This window comes from Peromyscus californicus, unplaced genomic scaffold (genome assembly GCF_007827085.1).
Source record: "Peromyscus californicus insignis strain IS unplaced genomic scaffold, ASM782708v3 Scaffold_15__1_contigs__length_86483966, whole genome shotgun sequence".
In the NCBI taxonomy this organism is placed as follows: Eukaryota; Metazoa; Chordata; class Mammalia; order Rodentia; family Cricetidae; genus Peromyscus; species Peromyscus californicus.
This window is the reverse complement of record NW_026294447.1, coordinates 746,764-766,909: the sequence shown is the minus strand read 5'-3', so window position 1 is coordinate 766,909 and position 20,146 is coordinate 746,764. Positions and strand designations below refer to the sequence as shown.

General features: G+C 41.1%; 1 protein-coding gene across 3 annotated transcripts in view; it reads right to left on the bottom strand.

The window, feature by feature from the left end:
- Positions 1-20,146, bottom strand: part of Lamb1 (laminin subunit beta 1) — a 71,876-nt gene continuing 51,730 nt past the window's right edge. For all 3 annotated transcript variants that reach the window (XM_052738267.1, XM_052738265.1, XM_052738266.1), the window contains 10 exons: positions 13,255-13,624; positions 11,022-11,206; positions 9,968-10,209; positions 7,104-7,307; positions 6,419-6,563; positions 4,037-4,244; positions 3,762-3,903; positions 2,467-2,643; positions 846-1,005; positions 1-300 (listed from right to left, as the gene is read on the bottom strand). In XM_052738267.1, the coding sequence (XP_052594227.1) occupies positions 164-300; positions 846-1,005; positions 2,467-2,643; positions 3,762-3,903; positions 4,037-4,244; positions 6,419-6,563; positions 7,104-7,307; positions 9,968-10,209; positions 11,022-11,206; positions 13,255-13,624 (1,970 nt within the window). In that variant the 3' untranslated portion in view covers positions 1-163. The remainder of the gene's footprint in view (positions 301-845; positions 1,006-2,466; positions 2,644-3,761; positions 3,904-4,036; positions 4,245-6,418; positions 6,564-7,103; positions 7,308-9,967; positions 10,210-11,021; positions 11,207-13,254; positions 13,625-20,146) is intronic.

The following is a 20,146-nucleotide window of genomic DNA, read 5'->3' as shown; positions in this document are numbered from 1 at the left end:
TTGTAGTAAATATATTTATATAAAACCAATGTATTTAACTCCATACAAAAGTGGGTGGATAAAAACATTAAATAGGTAATGAGTTATTCTGAAGATGACTGCATCAATTTTCACATGTAGTTAGTTACTTTGGTCACTGCAGCCTCCTTATGTGTTTCCTGTGTTATAAGCAGGTGCTGTAAACAGCAACCTTTTCACTTATGTCCTTAAGGAGTGAACGCACCTCTCCTTCCAGTCGTACTAATTCTTGAGCTTTATCTTCTAAGTATTTTTGATTGTCTTCATATTTCCTTTCTAAGTCTGTGGAGATAAAAATAAGGTTAAGTGTGAATTGTTTATAACATAAGATCTTAAAGTTAATGTAAGACCACTGTGCTGTGGGATGGTCTGTATGTCAAATCTGTTGCTCTGATTGGTCAATAAATAAAACACTGATTGGCCAGTGGCCAGGCAGGAAGTATAGGCGGGACAATTAGAGAGGAGAACTGCGAGAACAGGAAGGTGGGAGGAGATACTGCCAGCCGCCGCCATGACAAGCAGCATGTGAAGATGCCGGTAAGCCACGAGCCACGTGGCAAGGTATAGATTTATAGAAATGGATTAATTTAAGGTATAAGAACAGTTAGCAAGAAGCCTGGCACGGCCATATAGTTTGTAAGCAATATAAGTCTCTGTGTTTACTTGGTTGGGTCTGAGCGGCTGTGGGACTGGTGGGTGACAGAGATTTGTCCTGACTGTGGGCCAGGCAGGAAAGCTCTAGCTACACCACTGAAAACCTAACCCAAAGTGAATAGATTTTCACCTTTATAAAAAAAAAAAATAATAAACCAGAAGAAAACACCCACCTTCCAGCAGCTGAAGCTTGCTGTTGGCTTGAGCCAAGAGTGTTTTTGCTTCATTTTGTAGCAGCTCAGCTTTCCTCCTGGCATCTGCTGACTCTTCAGTTTTTTTGGCAATTAAACTTTCTACCTTCTTATACTTTTCATCAAGTTCACCATCTAGAGTCTGCAGTTCCACATTAAGACAGAAAGAGGTGAAAATGGTAATGTCAGTAATTAAATCCAAGAGCATTAGATCAAAGACATTGTCATCAAAGTACTCAGGCTTCATACTAAGTTGTAAGTTTTAAAAACATTGCAAAGAAAATTTGGAATTGTAAGTCAACTACTGTGGGGGCTTAACCCTGTTTACTTGGATGAGCACTTACTATAGAAAATAAGCACAACAAGCTATACAAAAGTACACTGAACATCAGGAAACCAGAAGGAACACAAAGGTTTAGGAAGGAAGAGATTGAGCTTGTGGTGGTGCACATCTTTAATCCAGGCCCTTTGGAGGAGTAGGAGGTAGATGTGAGTTTGAGGCCAGCCTGGACAACATAGTGAGACTGTCAAAAATAACAAAAAACCCCAAAAATAAGAAAATAGAGAATACAGAGTTTGGGGCAGTAGGTACAAATGGTAATTATGGAAATTCATTCCTAGAGCTTTAAAAAATTTCAATAGGGGCTGGAGAGATGGCTCAGAAGTTAAGAGCACTGGCTGCTCTTCAGAGGTCTGAGTTCAGTACCCAGCAACCACATGGTGGTTCACAACCATCTATAATGAGATCTGGTGCCCTCTTCTGGCCTGAAGGCATACATGCAGACAGAGCACTGTATACATTAAATAAATTAAAAAAAAAATTTCAATAGTATCTTTCTTTCAATGCCTCATGAGATTATTTGGGAGATTTGTGCCTTCAGAACTACAGGTAAGTAGGAACAACAAAGAAGAATTGTCTGACACTGGCAAGTAATTTTTCTTCAGGTTTGCTTCTCTTCCCAATTCAGGTGAAGTGAAATTACTTTTTTGTAATATTGAAAAGCTCCAGTAACATTTTTTTCAACAAGAAGAAATCAGAATTAGGTTATATAGTAATTTTAACAATCCTGACTCCATTCCCAAGTTTAAAAAGCTGTCTTTGGAGGTAAATTTAGAAATGAAATGTGTATGTAAAACAAATCTGCTAAATATAGTGTCTTCCAAATAAGAAGCAAAAGGTAGCAAATTCAAAACAAGTCTAAAAAGAAGTGAGGTTTGATTTCCTTTTTGCTCCTTTATTTTTTCCCCATACAAACATTAAGCTTTCCCCATTCTGTATTTAAATTATTTTCAAGTGGCCAGCTAACTGCTATGTCGTAAAGACCTTTCTCTATGAACTACAGCATAGAAATACCAGTCTAGTGTGTATGCTTTTAGACTACCACTCCAGATCATTAATTCCATTTCCCTAAACTCATACCCAAGTTGAGATATGAGGTCCTAAGTTTACATTTGGATTCCATAATTCATTATTTTTCATGTATCTCCAAAGATGTTTTAAAATTGGTCATTTGAGTGTTTGTATCTTATTAATGTCAAGGAAGGCAAAGTGAAAGATTAGTTGCCTATTTATCAACCTAGCTATGAAGTTACAAAAACTTACCTTCTTAACATCATCTGCACTCTGTTTTACACTATATACTACTTTTTCAATATATTCAGCCTCCCCAGAATTCTGGGCAGCTTTACGCTTAAGCTCTTCCACATTCCTCTCAAGCTTGCTGATGCGTTGGGAGGCGTTGGTCAGGGTTTCCTCAGAAGCTGCAGTTTCAGATTCAATCTAAAGGAGTAATGTTAATCATCCAGACTCCATTAATACAAGTTAAGAGGAGGTGAGGCTGTTATACTAGTATGTACTAGACCACAAGCATTGACAGTTTTAAGACAGCTTAGATCAGGGGTTCTCAACCTGTAGGTTGAGACTCCTTTGACGGTTACAGTCAGATATCCTACATAACAATAGCAAAATTACAGTTTTAAAGTAGCAATGAAATTTATGGTTGGTCACCGCATCATGAGGAACTGTATTAAAAGGGTTGCAGCATTAGGAAGGTTGAGAAACCACTGGCCTAGATAAAGTGCCCAGCTTCAGTCATTGCTGTGTCATGTATCATCAAAAAGCAATATTTGCTGATCTAAGCAATTGAGGCAGAATTTTTTTTTCTTGATGTTAAGAACCACCTTCAGGCAGGCTGATGTGTTTGGCTAAAGAACATTCACAAACAAGCAACTGTGAGAAGGATTTCCAATGAACACTCTTAATTATTGTGAAAGGGAAATGATAACTTCCAGTCATCTGTTTAGAAATTCCTGTCAGCTCAGTGTTAAACTCAGTAGTAGAGGGGAGTTAGCTAGTTAACTGAAGACACAGATAAGGGATACTAGAAATACTGAGTTACCCCAGAGGAAAAGATACCTGAGTAGCTGGTAAGGGTCTAAATTGATCTCGTTGGAAGGACAAACACTTATCTTTCAAAAGCTAACCAGAGTAAGCAGCCTGGTCCTTAGTATGTTCCATAAAACTAACCGAAATCAAAATGTGTAACAAAGTTAAAGTTGGTAAAGAAACAGGTCACAATTTGCAAATCAAACCCAAGATTTTCAACCTCTTAAGTGTACCATTAACTTGGAAAAAAATTGTAAATAATAATTAAAATTAATAGTTATAATTCTTAAGCAGTGTGCTTAGTTTCTGACAAACTTTCACTTTAGAGGAGGGAAAAAAAATTTAATGTCTCAATGTCTTCAGAGTCCTTTTATTTTTCCCCATACAAACATTTCCCACTAAGAAATAATAGTTCACATTTTTTTAAAGGAATAATTTCTAGTGTTACAAAAATTCTTGTCCCTAAGTAACAGTTATGTGTTTCCCCATATAGCTCAGCTCTAACACCTTACCGATGTTAGCAGGTTTTGGGTTCCCTGGATATCCTCATCGGCTTGTTTGATTGCTGCCTCTGCTGCAATCTGGGCTTTTTCTGCTTCTTCTAATGCTTCCTTCACCATGTCTGCAGTGACTTTAACATCTGTTGCACTTTTGCTGAGCAGAAGAACAAACACTGCTTTTTAACATGAGACCCTTCATTAGTTAAAGAAGTCCTCTTTTATAGCATGCTAGTTAGAGCAGATGACACCCACCCACCCACCCGGACTGCCAGTGTGTCTTCAGATACCTTGCTCTTTTTGCTTCTTCCAGCAATATCTCAGCTCTGGCAATGTCAGCAGCACTCTGCTGCAAAATAACTTCTACTTGAGAAAGGGTTTCAACTCGTTCCCGGATGTCTTCTGTCAGATTCTGTAACTGCTGTGGAGTGCTAGGCATTTCCATTTTCAGTACTTCATTAGCAACTGCTTCAATACTGTCCAGATCAGCACTATCCTCTGAAAAGCAAAGACAGAAAATTAAGAGCTGGTTCACTCAGCCACACATCATGTATCTGCCACTTCAAGATTACAAGAGACACACCCTATTTCAGAGACTAGCCTCTCACATGGAGAACTGCTATAGGCTGGAGAGGTCATGGAAGATGAAGAACCAAGCAGGTTTTGAAGGACATTTTGGGCTGGGGAGAATGGGCAGACAGAGCATTGTTGTGTTTAACTGTGGCTTCAGGTTATGGAAGATCGAGGCCATCATTTAAAGCTGGGACTGCAAGGCAACAAAAACCTTTACACTTAACATGAGGTTGGTATATTCTGTGTCCCAACCCTTAGGCAGGGCTGAGTTCAAGGCTAGCCTGGTCTACATAGTGAGTGGGGATAGCTAGGACTGTGTTGAGACCTTTCTCAGAAAGAAAAAAAAATGACATTCTTTATCAGTTATCTAAATTTTGGAATTTCTAGAAAGGATTGAGTATAAGAATCAAGGCAGGGGCTGGAGAGATGGCTCAAAAGTCCTGAGTTCAATTCCCAGCAACCACATGGTGGCTCACAACCATCTGTAATGAGATCCGGTGCCCTCTTCTGGCCTGCAGTCATACATGCTGTACACGTAATAAATAAATAAATCTTTAAAAAAAAAAAAGTCAAGGCAGTGTATCTTCAGCAAAACACTGGCGTTTCTTATGTGTTGCTAATTAATTAATAGCATGTTTAATTAAATAGGTCAGATCTGTTTTCATTTTTTGACTCTTAAGAACATAAATATGGACCCCAAAGGACTTAAACAGGGAAAAAAAATACATAGTTGAGTCATAGCTTCCACATCGTGTTTCCAACTGTCACTGGAAAGCAGTTTTTATTAGTCATTTCTCCTTTCTGTTAACAGGATATTGCTTCCCACCCCACCCCACTTATCTGAAAATCAGGCAGAGGATCAAGTGAGCACTAAGTCCTCATTAGTCTGCCAATTTTTACAGGTACACTCCACTTCCAGTGGCATCTGTGTATGGGCCATGGCTAATTTCTGGCCAGAGATGCAAGGGAAAGCTTAAAGGTTTCTTCCCTCTTAAAAGGGTATAGTAAAGAAGTAGGGAGGGGTCCTCCTCCATCAGCCAGTGTCTTCATGTCAGACTACAACTTATAATGATGGGGCCATCTCAAGAATGAAGTTAATTAGCTTAAAATGGCAGAAGAGAAAAGGCAAAGTAAGTAAGTCTCAGACCCATGAAGTTACACTATTTTGAACTGTTATGTGAGATCATAAATACTCCTCTTGACTAAATTCTGATTCAATTAGGAGTTTTCTTGCAACCCATTAACATCCATGTTGATAGCATGTGAACTATAATCAAAATTTAAAATTTGGACCAGATTTTAGAGATTTCTTTCTCCACAGAAAACATTAAGTGCTAGGTTCTGGACACAGATGACAAAGGCTTGGGGGCAAGGTCCTAATGATAGAAGTGCTACTTGGGAGTCCCAGCAGGTACGGCAGTGTCTGCAGAACATTTGGGAAGGTTATTTACAACATATACTCCAAGAAAAGGAGGCCCGCAGTGAAGGCTTAGCGCCAGGAGTGATTACTGCCCTATTAAAGTACCAGAGTTTGGAGGTAGCATTCACTTGGGGGCTTACAAATGCCTGTAATCCCAGCTATAGGGGAGCTGATATCCCCTTCTGGCCTCCATGGGCACCTTGGCATATGTACACATATGTACATACATACAATTGTTTTAAAAATGCTCCCCCTGCCTCTTTTTTAAAGGCAGGCTGGGACTCCTGTAGTTTTTCTATGTAGTCATGGGTGATACTGATGCCTGTTTCCTGCTTCCACCTTTCAAGTACTGGGATTTCAGACATGTACCTACATGTTCAGCTTGAAAAAGATATTTATTTCTTTTTTTGTTTTTTGAGACAGGGTTTCTCTGTGTATTCCTGGCTGTCCTGGATCTCGCTCTGTAGACCATGCTGGCCTCAAATTCACCTGCTTCTGCCTCCCAAGTGCTGAGATTAAAGGTGTGCACCACCACCCTTTCTTGAAAAAGATATTTCTTAACTTGAATTAAAATATTTCTTAACTTGAATTAAAATGCAGATAGGAATTCTTGCCTCTCAAACAGAACCTTGCAGGAACAAATATCTGAAAGTGGAAGTAAAACAGAAACACGACTTGCCAGTCAGAAAGTCTCTGATCTGCTTGATGAGGTTCCTCAGGTCATCATTGCTCTTGTCCACTTTTTCTTTGGTAGCATTTGTTTTCAACAGGACATCCTGAGCGCTCTGCTTAGCTTCATCCGCTCTCACTTTTGCTTCAGAGACCTAAACATGAAAAATAAGCCATCTATGAAACCATCTTGCTCTCTCTAAAGCAGGCCAGAATGTCAAACTAGAAAAAGTATTGTTGATAAGCACAGAAACAAATTCCTCTGTTTAAACAAAGTATTGTACTTTTATGTAGACTAAAAGCACTCAAATACAGGTACTGAAATTCCTGTTCCATATTCTTAGGGCTAGCATTTGAAATGTTCCAAAGCTGTTTTGCTCCTCTAAAACACCTATTGATCTAAGAAGAGTGTGTGTCACTTTAGAACAATGCCCAATTTTGTGTGGTACAACAATAACATGTTTTCTCAAATTATTGTTAATCTAAAATTTATTCTGCTTTCTCCTAACATACATGTTATTCCCATGAAGAAAAAGTAAATAAGAACCTCACAGCCACCTTTTTGACCACACCTTTTGTCCATCAGCTTTCACAATGAACAGTGAATTTGGTCAGCATGTATAACTAACTTTTCAGATCCTCCCTACAACTGCAAGCCAATAAACAAGAAAGCCTGAATCCATCCAATGACTTACCATCTTGGAGAGCTGTTCCACCTCAGCCAGAGCACTCAGAACATCTCGGTCAAAATCCATGGCTTTCTGCCAAGCGCTATGGGCCACAGTGACCAGACCACCACAGCCAGGGCCCCCACACTTCTTCTCTCCTTCATCAGTTCTGCAGTTGGGGCCGCCACATTTACTTTCAGAACAGTCAGCCCCTGGAGGCGTTCCACAGGTCTGCAATAAACCAAGGGTCAGGCACAGGGGTTCAGGGTAAGCCAGCAAGAGAACAGCTGGGTGGCCCAGAGAACACAGGTGTCCTCAAACAGTATTCAGAGATGCAGGAGACAGCCAGCTTGCTTCCACTGAACTTTACTCATCTCCATGCCTTCTACCCAAATGCAGAAGGATAGCATATGAGCCACGCTGGGTGACAAGCATTTATCAAGTTCTGTCAATGTGAGAGTCAGAACTGAGTTAGACTGGGATGGGAAGTACCCTGGAACTTGGTTAAGCCCAGCGCCTAGTGCTTTGGTGAATATGGTCTGCTATCTGGCACATAACTTTGATATGTAACTTGCATCATCGAGAACAGAAGAGATGTGAGCAAAGTGCCAAAGGACAGTGCTGAGGATTTAATGTAGACAGGGAAGCAAGAGGGTGGGATTTGAGTAAGGAAAGTGCTAGAACATTTCAGAAGGGAATGAAGACTGTATGAATAAAGGTGGATGTAGCTCTTCAAAGTTCCGTTGACCACCCCACCCATCAGGCACCCAGTCCTTTTTCCTCTACCAGAAAATTAAAGACCATCACATGGTTATGGCACAGAGATGCAAACAGAAATTCCAAGTATGCTGTACGATAGGGAAGGGTTGTGCAGGAAGAAAGTTATAATTAGCACTTTTATGGAAATTGTACTGAACAGAGGCAGGGATTACTGCAATGGGAAGCAGTTACCAGAATACCCACAAATAGGAAAGTATTGTTTTAAAGATACAACGTTTTTAGTAGAAATACTGTGAACTCTTGGCCCAAATAATTGTAAAATAACTACAATCCCATATATGTTAGTAACTAAAATAAGGATCTTTCACATATCTGGTTTATAGCCCATAAAGCACTTTAGAGTATTCTATGTACTATGGAAAAAAATGAGTCCTACTCAAGATTCAAACGTAGAGCCTTAAAAATGTTTTCTAAAAACAGGCGGGCTTTAACAAACGTGAGCAGGGATAAAAACCAGCATGGCTGAGCCTTTCTCTATGAAGAATGAGAAGTACTCGAGGGACACAAAGAGGGAAAGATTCGTCACAAGAGAATGGCAGTACAGAGCCCACAAAAATCTCTCACAGGATACCTACGACAAGAACAGTTTTCTTAAACAAGCTGTGCCTTACCAGAAAAGCCTGCACAGAGAGGGTGCTCATATGTAAGGGGAGAGCCATCCCTCCATACCTACATACTGCCCACTCTTAAGTTGCCCTCTGTTGAAAAACAGAATCCCGTCGGGCGGTGGTGGCACGCCTTTAATCCCAGCACTCAGGAGGCAGAGCCAGGCGGATCTCTGTGAGTTCGAGGCCAGCCTGGTCTACAAAGTGAGTTCCAGGAAAGGCGCAAAACTATAGAGAAACCCTGTCTCGAAAAACCAAAAAAAAACAACAACAACAACAAAAAAAACAGAATCCCATTAGCAAGCTTAGCTGCACCTCACAGCAATTTGTAGAGATTTTAAAATGACTATTTTTTTTTCTCATTAGGATTTGTAAATGAATCCTGAAAGATGAAGAAAACTAGCATTTCATGTGGAAATGTGAAGAGCTGTGCCCTCTTAGGTATAAGTTATGCTAAAGCTAGGCCTTTATTTTCTTTTCATAACAAAATCATGTTAAGAAATTTGTGTAGTAAAGCATCGTGAGATAATGAACACCAAACCGTGCAGGCATCAATAAAATTGATGACAATAAAGGAGATGGCATGCTTTTTTTTCTATTTCAGACTGTATGTGGGTGGTGGGCAAGAGGGACTATGGCAACTACGAGTGGTCAGGAGAGTTTTCCACTCCAGTATACCATAGTTCTGACTAAGTGAGAAGCAGCTCAGCTTGCTAGGTTGTTGCTTTGTCATGGAAGGAATGTGCAAGTGGGTGGTGAGTAGGCGTGGGTGCCCAGGGTCTTATAAATGGGTGTCCTCTTTGCAGCCTTTCCACCTGATTCTTAGATTCCTCTGTCTAGGCTGAGTAAAACTAGAAAATAATGTTGGTATATATATATAAAACTACCTCTCAGTTCTCTGCTTCCCTCCCATGAAAAACAATGAGGAAACTGGAGGAAAAAACTGGCTTGGCTTTCTGCCCGATTTTCATTAAACTCACTACTCAATTTCATATGGCTCCAGAGTTACTTTCTAAAAACGTCTAAGAAATTAATCTACTTTCTAGGCCAGCTCAGACTTTAATCTTTACCAGGTAATATTACCGGAACAAAGACCGATGGAAAAACTTGGCTAAGTCTGTCCCTGAACAATTCTCAATTCTTCCACTTAAATGTGTAGTTCAAAGGAAAACATGCAAGTTTTTTTTTGTTGTTGTTGTAGTTTTGTTTTGTTTTAGGCCACATTATAAAAAGGGTTCAGTCTCAGTAAGAAGTCCTTCAGCTGATACAGGTGATGGGGGAGTGTCCTGACTCTTGGTGGTAATAGTTAGAGGCAGGAACAGGCTGGAAGCAACTACTCTTGTTCCCCATGAGTTATTATGGCTAACCCGCATTGTAGCCTAGTACCTTGAGCACTGGAGTCATCGCTGCAGGTTTGCAAATGCAGTATCAAGACAAGGCAAGAAGTTTTTGTTTTCTCAGTTTCCTATGAGACCACAGAAAATGAGACCAAATCCCAAGCCTCACCATCTCTGCAGCAGCTGACAGATCTAGACTTTGCAGTTTGCCTGCCAGTTCGTCTAGAAGGCGTGCCTGTTCCTCTTGCTTTTCCTTGAACTGGGACTCTTGATCCACCATCAGATCTTCTACTCTGTCTCGGGTGAGGGCTGACTGCTCCACGGTGCTGTTGGGGTCCGTGGTGGAGGCATTCACCCTCTTTTCTGCCTCAAGAGAGATCTGGAAGTACTTGGTAACACTATCCAAGGCACCTAGGGCAGGAAATGAAATTGCCTACAATTAGTTTCCTTGTTCCTGGTTCCTCACCAACCAGGGCCCATATTTGGTATCTTGTGGCCCTGAGTTATACTATAAAGCTTTAGGAGTCAAGAAAAAAAAATTCTGCAGAATTAGATTCCCTGTAGTGAACAGTGAATCTCTTCTATCCCATTAGTACCTGGTCAAAATATGGATGTTGCCAAACACTGGGGTGAAAATGAGAAACTAAGCCACCATGCAAATGTTGTTTCTACACACAGGCAAACATCTAAATCCTGGTGTTGGGTAGCCTGGAGGTCTCCAGATGACTGTTTATGTTTGTTTATCTATTTGGGTCCATTCAAATAATTCAAATAATTATTATATACATTTTGGCATCAGGGACCTACTAAAACAAAATGTATAATGCAGAATTGTGTCATTAACAAATTTCACCTTTCTTTTTGGGGAGGGTCATATACAGCCCATAATATTAATAAGTAAAATATTTTCAAAAATAACTTAAGCAAGCAGTAATCTCAAATGTGGAAGGATTTGCAGAATTAACAACTTAATACTTTTGGTATTCACAAGTCTAAGGAAAGGGTAGGGAGTTAAGTTGGGAAATAGAACACATTTTAATTCAATGGAGCCTCTGCAATGTCTTATCTCCAGGTCCCATATTAGAAAACCAAGAACTTTAAGCCCCATTTGTGCCAAAGACTCAAACAGAAAAGATTTAAAACTGTTAGAAAAAAATTTTTTTAAGGAAGTATTAAGAGGACTATTTATTATCCAGGCTTGAGATTCCTGCACAAGTCCTCACCCTGAATATCGGAGTTCTTGATGAATTCTAGCTGCTCAGCCAGTTCTTTCACAGTCTTGTCAAGGCTCTTTGCTTCTGCCTGCAGTGCATCTAGCTCTCCAGCTGTGCTATTACTCTGTAAAGCTGTATCAGATAATTTCATTTCTACTTGAGCCATCTTTTCTGTAACATCTTTGGTTAATTTCCTATAAAAAGAAAAGTAAGCTTACCTAAAATTGGCCCAAATTGTCAAATCTCACTACATCTACTAGCACAGTCCCCCACCCCCCATCTTCAGACAAGCCCAGAGTTATAATCCTCTATGTCCTAATTTTATTCCTACAAGAGACAATTGACTAACACTTTTTCATCAAATACTTTGAAGAAAAACACAAGTGAATGCTCAGCTCTGTGGTGGTGGTGGGGTTCCAAGCCTCTGATGTAAAATGAACAAGGGTCAGTGCAGGCTGCCAGCTCTCAATGTAAGTGGCTGCAAGCCCTGTAAGCCCCCAGACTTAAGACTCAATGCAGAAGAATGTCTCCCACTCACCTGCTAAAAACCTTTCCTCCAAACCTCACCTCAGGGCTCTCTCCTTCAAGATGGAATATAGGAGGAAGCCCTGCAACCCACCATGAAGACAGCAGAAGCAGCTTTTCATAGGTTCTGTGCTCCAGGCAAAGCTGCATCAGAAAAGTCTCTTCTGTCCACAAAACAACACCCTTTTATTTAGAAAAAAAAAAAAGCTGCAGAGGGGTGATCATCTCTGGAGAATGAAACACAGCCTTTACAGTATTTCCTCTGGACCCGAGACCCATCTCTCTCCCCTCTGTCATTTTTCTGAAGCTGTACCGTAGGACTTTACTTGTGTATATAAACTGTATGATATCTGTGTGCACGGACAGCACAAAGGAAGGTTCAAGAAGACCTTGTATTGGGATTACTGGCTCATCTGAAAGAATCTAATTACTTTCCCAGGAATATGACAGTCACTGTAAGCTCTAGAAAATCATTCAACCATCCTGGCAAATCTTTTCTCCTCTACTCTGGGAGCTGAGGGAGGAGAAACACCCTAGATCAAGAATCTGGGGTTCATTAGGCAACAGACTAGACAGGCCCTGTGTCTCTTAAAGAAATCAACAACAAGATGTAAAAATACTATAAGATGTAAAAATACTAAAAACAGGCCAACAGGATGACTCAGCAGCTCAAACTATTTACCAGCCTGACAACCTCCTCAATTTGATCTCCAGAAACCCCATGGTGGAAGGAGAAAACAGCCCCATTGGTCTTCTGACCCTTCCATGGCACAAGTCTGTATACACACACACACAGAGAAAAAAAAGCTAAAACCTTGGAGGTGTGGGGGGGGGGGACGACATTTTTTTAAAGAATTGTAGTGGGTAGCCATTCCAGCTTTGATCTGGAAGTTCCAGCCCCCATTGAGACTTCGGCAACTGTCACGCCTACAAGGCGGGCCAAGGGAGGCGCCTGGGGACCCAAGATGCTGGAATCCCCAGGCCTGTGACACCACACCCATCTCTATTTTCCTTTTTTGTCTTTCAATTCCTAAGTCTTACTGTGTGCTGTTTTGGGGGTTGTAGTTGAAATACTGAGGGCAAGGAAAAGGCTAGGATTCAGGGTACAAACATGACCCCTGATTGGCATCTCCACTCAATTCATACTGCTTTAACTGATAAAAAATAAACAGTACTGAATCAAAGAAATAAATATCCAGAGAGAGCCCAATTCAGAGGCTGTTTCTGTGTAGGCATTTCATAGTTACATCAGTGATGCCTTTCATGAGACAGCAGCTGAACAAAAAAATGATTTGAAATAAGGGTCTTATATTTGTGGTGATGGGAGTTCCCTAGTAGTAGCAATACTTAAAATGACAATTTAGGTTCATAATTTTTCTGTAAGTGTATTATCATTATATAGACTGATCCTTGTATTCGCTGTTGGGCAATGGCAAGAGAGAGAGAAACAGAGGAATTAACATGCCACCCATGTTCACAAGCTTCACACATGACAAAGCTGAGAGTCTACAGATCTTCTGCCTCAAATCCAGTTATGCTGCAACAGAGCAAAGTGGAGTACTCTATCCTACTCACAGTGAACATTGTTGATAAGCAAGGGACTCAGCCTGTGTAATCAGACTAAGAAAACCTAGCAAAAGTACCACCCTGGTAAATCTTCGGTAATTCAAAAGTTGAAAAACCTTCACGAGCGATTTTCGGCTCATCAGCTACTTACTCTGCTTCCTCAAAGAGATTGCCAATGTTTTTCAGTGGTTCTGCTGCTGGGCTCTGGGCCAGGATGTCTTTTATCTCATTGACTTTCTTCTCCACAGAGTCCATGGTCTCCCGGTACGGACCAATCACACCACTGATTTTCAAAGCTTTGGCTTTCTCCAGGAATTTTTGGGTTCTGTTGGTCAGCTCACCAATGATCACATCCCAGAGAGCAAAGCACTGGTGGCAGGGTGTGCAGTCAGGGAAGACCCCCGAGTACCCTCTGGTGCACTTGTCACAACGTGGACCCTCAACACCCTCCACACAGACACACTGGCCTGTGGATTGGTCACACTGTGGTGTCTCAATACCCCTGGGATCACAGTCACAGGCTGGAAGGGAAACAGAAATGCTAGTTGACTTAACTACATTACAACCTTCAGTTACAAAAACTGGCATTTAAAAATCCTCAATCACTGTTACAGCTTATAGTGGCTTGGCCTACCAATACATGACTCAACCCCTCTTGGCCCTTTCTTAGTAAGAGTAATGGTAATTTAAAAATCAACAGATAAGCCTTGCTAAACACTTACTTGTGGCAAGCATTGTAGACATGTTTTATATGTATCGCATCACTTAACCTTCACAGCATTTCTATGGGCTAGGCAAAATAGTTATCACTATTTCTCTGAAATGGAAACCAAGGTGGAAACATTACATGACCTGTTCTAAGTTTCACTGAAGGGAAAATCAAGATTGAGTACTCTGTATCTCCAGAGTCCATCCTGGCCTCTCTCTAAGTCTGAGCTCCCACCTAATAGCAGTATAGATGATTCAGACTACATCTTGATGTGACCCCTTTGCTAGAAGCCACATCCTAAAGGAGCAGCACCTAAATAATCAAACCTACCTGCTCACAAAACAAAGCAATGTGTACTGGGTAAGATGCAATAACCTTGAGGAACACAAAATATCTGGTTTAAAGGCTTCCACTACAGACAATCCACCTTCCATCTGCCACTGTGATTAAATACTTCACAGTAGGAGCAACAGACTCATAAAAATGTCAGATGTGATCCTAGGGTGTCTTGGGAACTACCTGGTTCAAATCTGTGACTGATTCAATGTAGTTGGCACCTCACCTTAGAGCCAAATGGCAAAAGGAGAAATCCTGCCTGGCAAAGAGAAAAACCAGCATTCCTGGACAACAGCTGACTGATATCACTTATTGCAACATATATACTTCTTAACCCTTGCTTAGAATTCTGAACCTCAGAACACTGTGTAGTGGTATTTGCTCCATCCATGACCTTGGGCTATAGGGCCCAAAGGAAACGGTGCTTCTTGCTGTTGTATGTGACCTCTTAAAAGGAGAAGAGACACATGCCCCTTCTCCCTGCTCCTGTATGCAAGGTGGATTCGCTCCTGGTCAGATCAGAGGACGATGCCAGCTGTCTACTCCGTTCTATATTCATGAGTGTATTTCCTCACCTTAACATTTACCTTAATAAATGTTTCTAATACTTCTTAAACAGACTCCCATGGATTTATTGCTTTATCACTGAGTCATTTTTCTGTCAACATTTGGCATTTCACAGTATTTGTGGAGTTTGAACAACAGAGGGTCTGTACATGCACCTCTGGTGTAAAATCAGAACAAATATGCTCTCTTATTTCCCTAAGCAGAGTATGAACTCCCAGGGCAAGGGCACGTCGTAAGCCATTTTTCCACTTGGCACCAAGCATAGAATTCACTTTTAATGCAGGAGTCCAACGGTCTTGCCAAATGAGGTCCTAACTTCATGTACAAGTATTCAAGAGGTATTTCACATATCGGTGTAAGAAATAACCAGTCTAAAGCAACAGTGTCTCTATGGCAAAGCTCTGTACCCTGGACTCAACAACATTAGTAGCTGCGATTTCCCACCTTAATGCTTTTTCATGGAGCATCTTTCAGAATCAGCTGGACTGGCAGCCCTGAGAGCTGCTTACATCTCCAGCCACTGCTCAATCCATGAAGGTTCTTGCAGCCTGAAGGGTTTGATGGCACTTGCCACATCCTGCTTTGTATTGCTCACTTATCTATTACCTTTAACAAGGTTAAGGAATCCAGCATCATGGTTAGAACACAATTATGGGCTGAGGCTATAAATCCTGTCTTCCCCTAAACCCCTCTGTGCCCTAGGTCAAGGAAAAGCAGGCCAGGAAAAAAGGTGGGTGGGCAACCCTAGAAAGGAGTCATGACTTCCACATCTGTAAGAAGAGTAAAGCTCGCACCTACCTCAGGAAAAAAATCACAGCAAGGGTTCAAGCACTTGTGAGAGCACATGGTACACACCAAGCACTAGGCTTTTACAGTGATACTAGGCTTTTACAGTCACTATCTGTGTGGAAGAGACCACTGAATATATGACTACTGTCATCAACTGGTCTACAAGAAGTCCAGCTTTGCCATCAATGCTGCATATCCAGTTGTAGATATAACCAACCGTCTTATTAAATAAGAAACACAGAACCAATGCAAAGAAGAAAGCCAAGAGATCAGAGCTAAGAGCCTTACCCGCCTGCTGCAGCTAGCCTCTTCAGGCAAGAGACCTCTCCAAAAGAGACCTACTTCTTGTCTGTTTGTCTTTATATAGACTTTCTGTTCTGCCTTCTCATTGGTTGTAAAACCAACCACATGACTGCCTCGTCACTGTCTGTTGGCTGTATCCTTGAACACACAGAGATCTACTGGGATTAAAGGCGTGCACCACCACCGCCCAGCTTTTGCTATGGCCCTAATAGCTCTGACCCCCGGGCAACTTTATTTATTAACATACAATTAAAATCACATTTCAGTACAAATAAAATACCACCATATCCAGTCTTAGAAAGTCTTTGCTGATGGTAAAGGACTTTACCTTTGCTGACCAAGTCAGCAACCCAGGTTAAGGGACTATCAGCATTAAGAGAGTTATAGGTATTTCTCAGATGTTCAAAACAAAGGAACACAAAGTTAATCTGAGAGAAACTGCCAGAAATACTACCAAACAGTGATCAAATGATGACTGTATTGAAAGAGTGAAACTGCAGACCCTGGTTTCATTAAGATTTTTTGTTTCTGAACAGTTAACTAATTTCCCCATAAACCAAGTTCAACTATTTGCCCTTAGAAGTTGGCTGGCACTTCCCAACACAGCTAGAGATGAACGTGGGCCACCTCCATTCCTCTACGTAGGAAAGAATACGGTGCTGCCTCTTTGAAATTTCAGAATACGAGACTACACCAAGTAGGATACTGGGGGGCCATATATGGCATGCTCATTGCTCACCTACAAGAGAGATTTCCAGATTATCTGTCAGTTTCACCAGTCTGGGTACCTTTAAGACCATTTAATAAGAAATCCATATTGAGTATGATATTCAGGAGAAGAGTTCCAGGGTACTGGAGAGAGAGAGAGTGCATTAGGTAAAGTGCTTGGTGCATAAACCCGGGGGGAGGGGGCTAACTTTGATCCCTAGTACCCACATTTAAAAAATTAAAGAGTGAGCTGGGTGGTAGTGGTGCATGCCTTTAATCCCAGCACTCGGGAGGCAGAGCTAGGCAGATCTCTGTAAGTTCGAGGCCAGCCTGGTCTACAGAGCAAGATCCAGGACAGGCACCAAAACTACACAGAGAAACCCTGTCTCAAAAAACAAACAAACAAACAAACAAACAAACAAAAAAAACCAAAAAAAGTTAAGAATGATGGCACAAGTTATAACTCAGTTCTTGCGAGGCAGTTCCTAGAGACTGATGGCCAGCTAGCTGAGTCCAATTGGTGAGCTCCAGGCCAATGAGAAATCCTGTCTCAAAAAACAAGGTGGACAGCTCCTGCGGAAGGGCAGTGAAGGCTGTCTCTTTGCACATGCAGGCACACATGTGCTCTCTCTCACTCATCTCTCTCTCTCCCCAGAATAAAAAAAAGTCTAGATATTATAAAAGCTTGAAACTGGGCAGCTCTTACCTCTTAGATAGAGAGAGGGAATCCTTTTATCCAGATAGAATGAATGAAGTAAAGAAAATTGTAGATGAAGTATTCATGGAAGGAGATGATGAATGAAAGACTGTCTCAGGTCAATTAATCACAGGGAGTTTTTACCTATGATATATTTGACCTGGCTACTCTCAAAATAAACAAAACAAAAGCCTATTGGAGGAACAAACAGATATGGTCCTATGTGGTTAGACAGTGAACTTCTAGGTAGGATCTGCTTTTGCCCAAATGATTGCTTTGTATAACCCTTAAAATAACTCTGTATTGCTTGATCTGGTGTGGTACTAGGGGATGAAACAGTTTAAAACACATTTAAGTGAAACCATGTACTACCCAGACCTTTTGGAAGGACTACAGTGGTTTATAGTCTTGATTGTGGAAGAATGTAAACTGCTCAAGACATCTGCTGCCTGTGGCTATTTTAAGTATGCTGATATTGTTCATAACCAGTTAACTATTATATCTCCTTTGACAAAAAAGTGCTGGACCATAGAGGAAACACAGATGTATGCCTTCACTGGAACCAGATCCATTGCATACCTGTCATTTCTTAAGAAGTATGATGAAGAGATGCTCACAAAGCCCGAAAAACCAGTATCATTTTGGATCAGAGAAGGAATGGCATCTAGTGATTTTTGTTTTTCACAGATTTTGCAAAAGATTTTTGATGACTTATTCTTCCTTGTTCTCTGTGAGTGCATTTATAGCTGGCAACTACTTCCACAGCATGCTGACGGCCGCTATCATGGGCAGAAAGACTAACATGCTGGGAATGTGCTAAAAGTGAACACATGGTCGATGTTACTATATGAAGTGGTAGCTGCTGTCATGGCTAAGGATTCAATGTACTGTGAATAAAACCTGCCCATAGGATGTAATTTTTTACATTTGAACATTCTGGGGTTTTGTTGTTTTAACCAAACTGGCCATTGTATGTATATATATATATATATATATATATTTTTTTTTTTTTAATTTATTTTAGTTTATTTTGCAATACAATTCAGTTCTACATATCGGTCACAGATTCCCTTGTTCTCCCCCCTCCCGTCCCCCTCACCTTCCCCCCAACGCCCCCCCCCCCCCCATTCCCATCTCCTCCAGGGCAAAGCCTTCCCCACAGACTGAGGTCAACCTGGTAGACTCAGTCCAGGTAGGTCTAGTCCCCTCCTCCCAGGCCGAGCCAAACAATCCTGCATAGGCCCCAGGTTTTCATTGTATGTATATATTTTTTTAAAAAAAGCAAAAAATGTCAATCATGTATACTTTAAAAACTAGTAAAGAAAATATCATCATCAACAACAACAAAAACCTAACTCCATTATTATCTGTGCATATAGGTGTTCTGTTACTGAGGTGTTTTTTTTTTTTTAAATTATGATTTCTAAGAAGCAGATCCACGAACAATATTACACAGATTAAAAATGACTGAAAAGAGAACACTAGCCAACTGCTCTCATAATGGGGATTCATCTACGTCCCTATTTCTAGAAGGTTCCTGCTTCCTCCCAGTCTTCCCTTGAGGACCTCCTCTGCTCACTGAACAGAGACCATCTTCACTGACCTGGCATTAAGGCTTCTCACTAGCTGGTGAAACCAAACCTTCCCAGGACTCAAGCTAAAATTGTTTCCTGAGTGTCCTTCTCATAGTCATGTTGACATGACATCTGTGTTGTCTTCTAGCTTGGACAGTCATTACCTCTCCTCTTTCAACACCAGCTACCGACATGAGCGCCTCTGGTACTGGTTCTGCCCTCATTAGAGGCATGGTTCTGGGCAAGCCACTTAACCTCTGAGCCTGAGATCCATCAACTATGACAGAGGTTATTCATCTGCATAGGTTAGTTGTTGCATCCATAAAATTAAGGTGTGTATAATATACCTAAAAAGTGCTCAGTACTAAAAGAAAATTATCTGAAAATTTATATGCCCGCACCTTCTGAGATAAGATCTCATGGAGTCCAGGCTGGCTTTAAACTCATTATGTACTGAGAATGGCCTTGAATTCCTTAGCCTCAAGACTTTACCTCCCAAGAGCTAGAATTACAGGTGTATACTGTCAGGTCTAGCCTACTCATCACTGTGCACCTACTGTGACTGTTCACCTTTATACTGGAAATTGAAATCTGATCTTGAACACAGAAATGACACACCTGAGAAACAAGTAATGTATTGTCTGCTGCCCCAACTTCCGACCACATCCTACCCCTGGCTCTGCCGACAAGCTCACAGGCTCCCGGCCCTTGCTACAGTGCTAAAGATTTGCCGATAGTTTGCATGGAAGTTTCTATTTCACTAAAAGCAAAGGAATACAGGCATGGCCATGAGTTTAATTCCCAGAAGCCACATGATAGGAGAGAACTGACCCCTGCAAGTTGTCCATTGACCTCCTTATGTGTGTCAAGGAAGCCCCCAAATATTAAAAATTGTTCTTGATAGCAAGGAAATCTTAGTACTTTCATCCTCTTTTACATAGCTTTCATTTTTTCTGACATTCCAATCCCTTTCTTTTTTTTGAGCTTGGTAACAAAACTTCAGTTCTGGAATGAAAGCTGAAGGATAACTGACTTCAGCTCCCATCCTGCCTGGGGTCCACAAGCTTTTAAGTGAAGACTAAAAGGTGAACATGTAAGGCTTTCCTGGCCATTCTGCCTGGCTGGACTATCAAGTCTGGCATTGGAGCACAAAGGAGCCATAGACAACCTATCAGGAAATGAATGCAAAGCTTTATTTACCAGCAAGGTAAATAAAACTGGGTTAGGTGCTGTCTATAGCTTGCTGTCAAGTGTAGCCCAACTCTGGGGTTACATGTGCTCTGTTATTAGGATTATATAAAAGAAGACTTCTTCCTAACTGAAGTTATGGTTCTCTAAAAGCTTAAACACAGCCTTATTT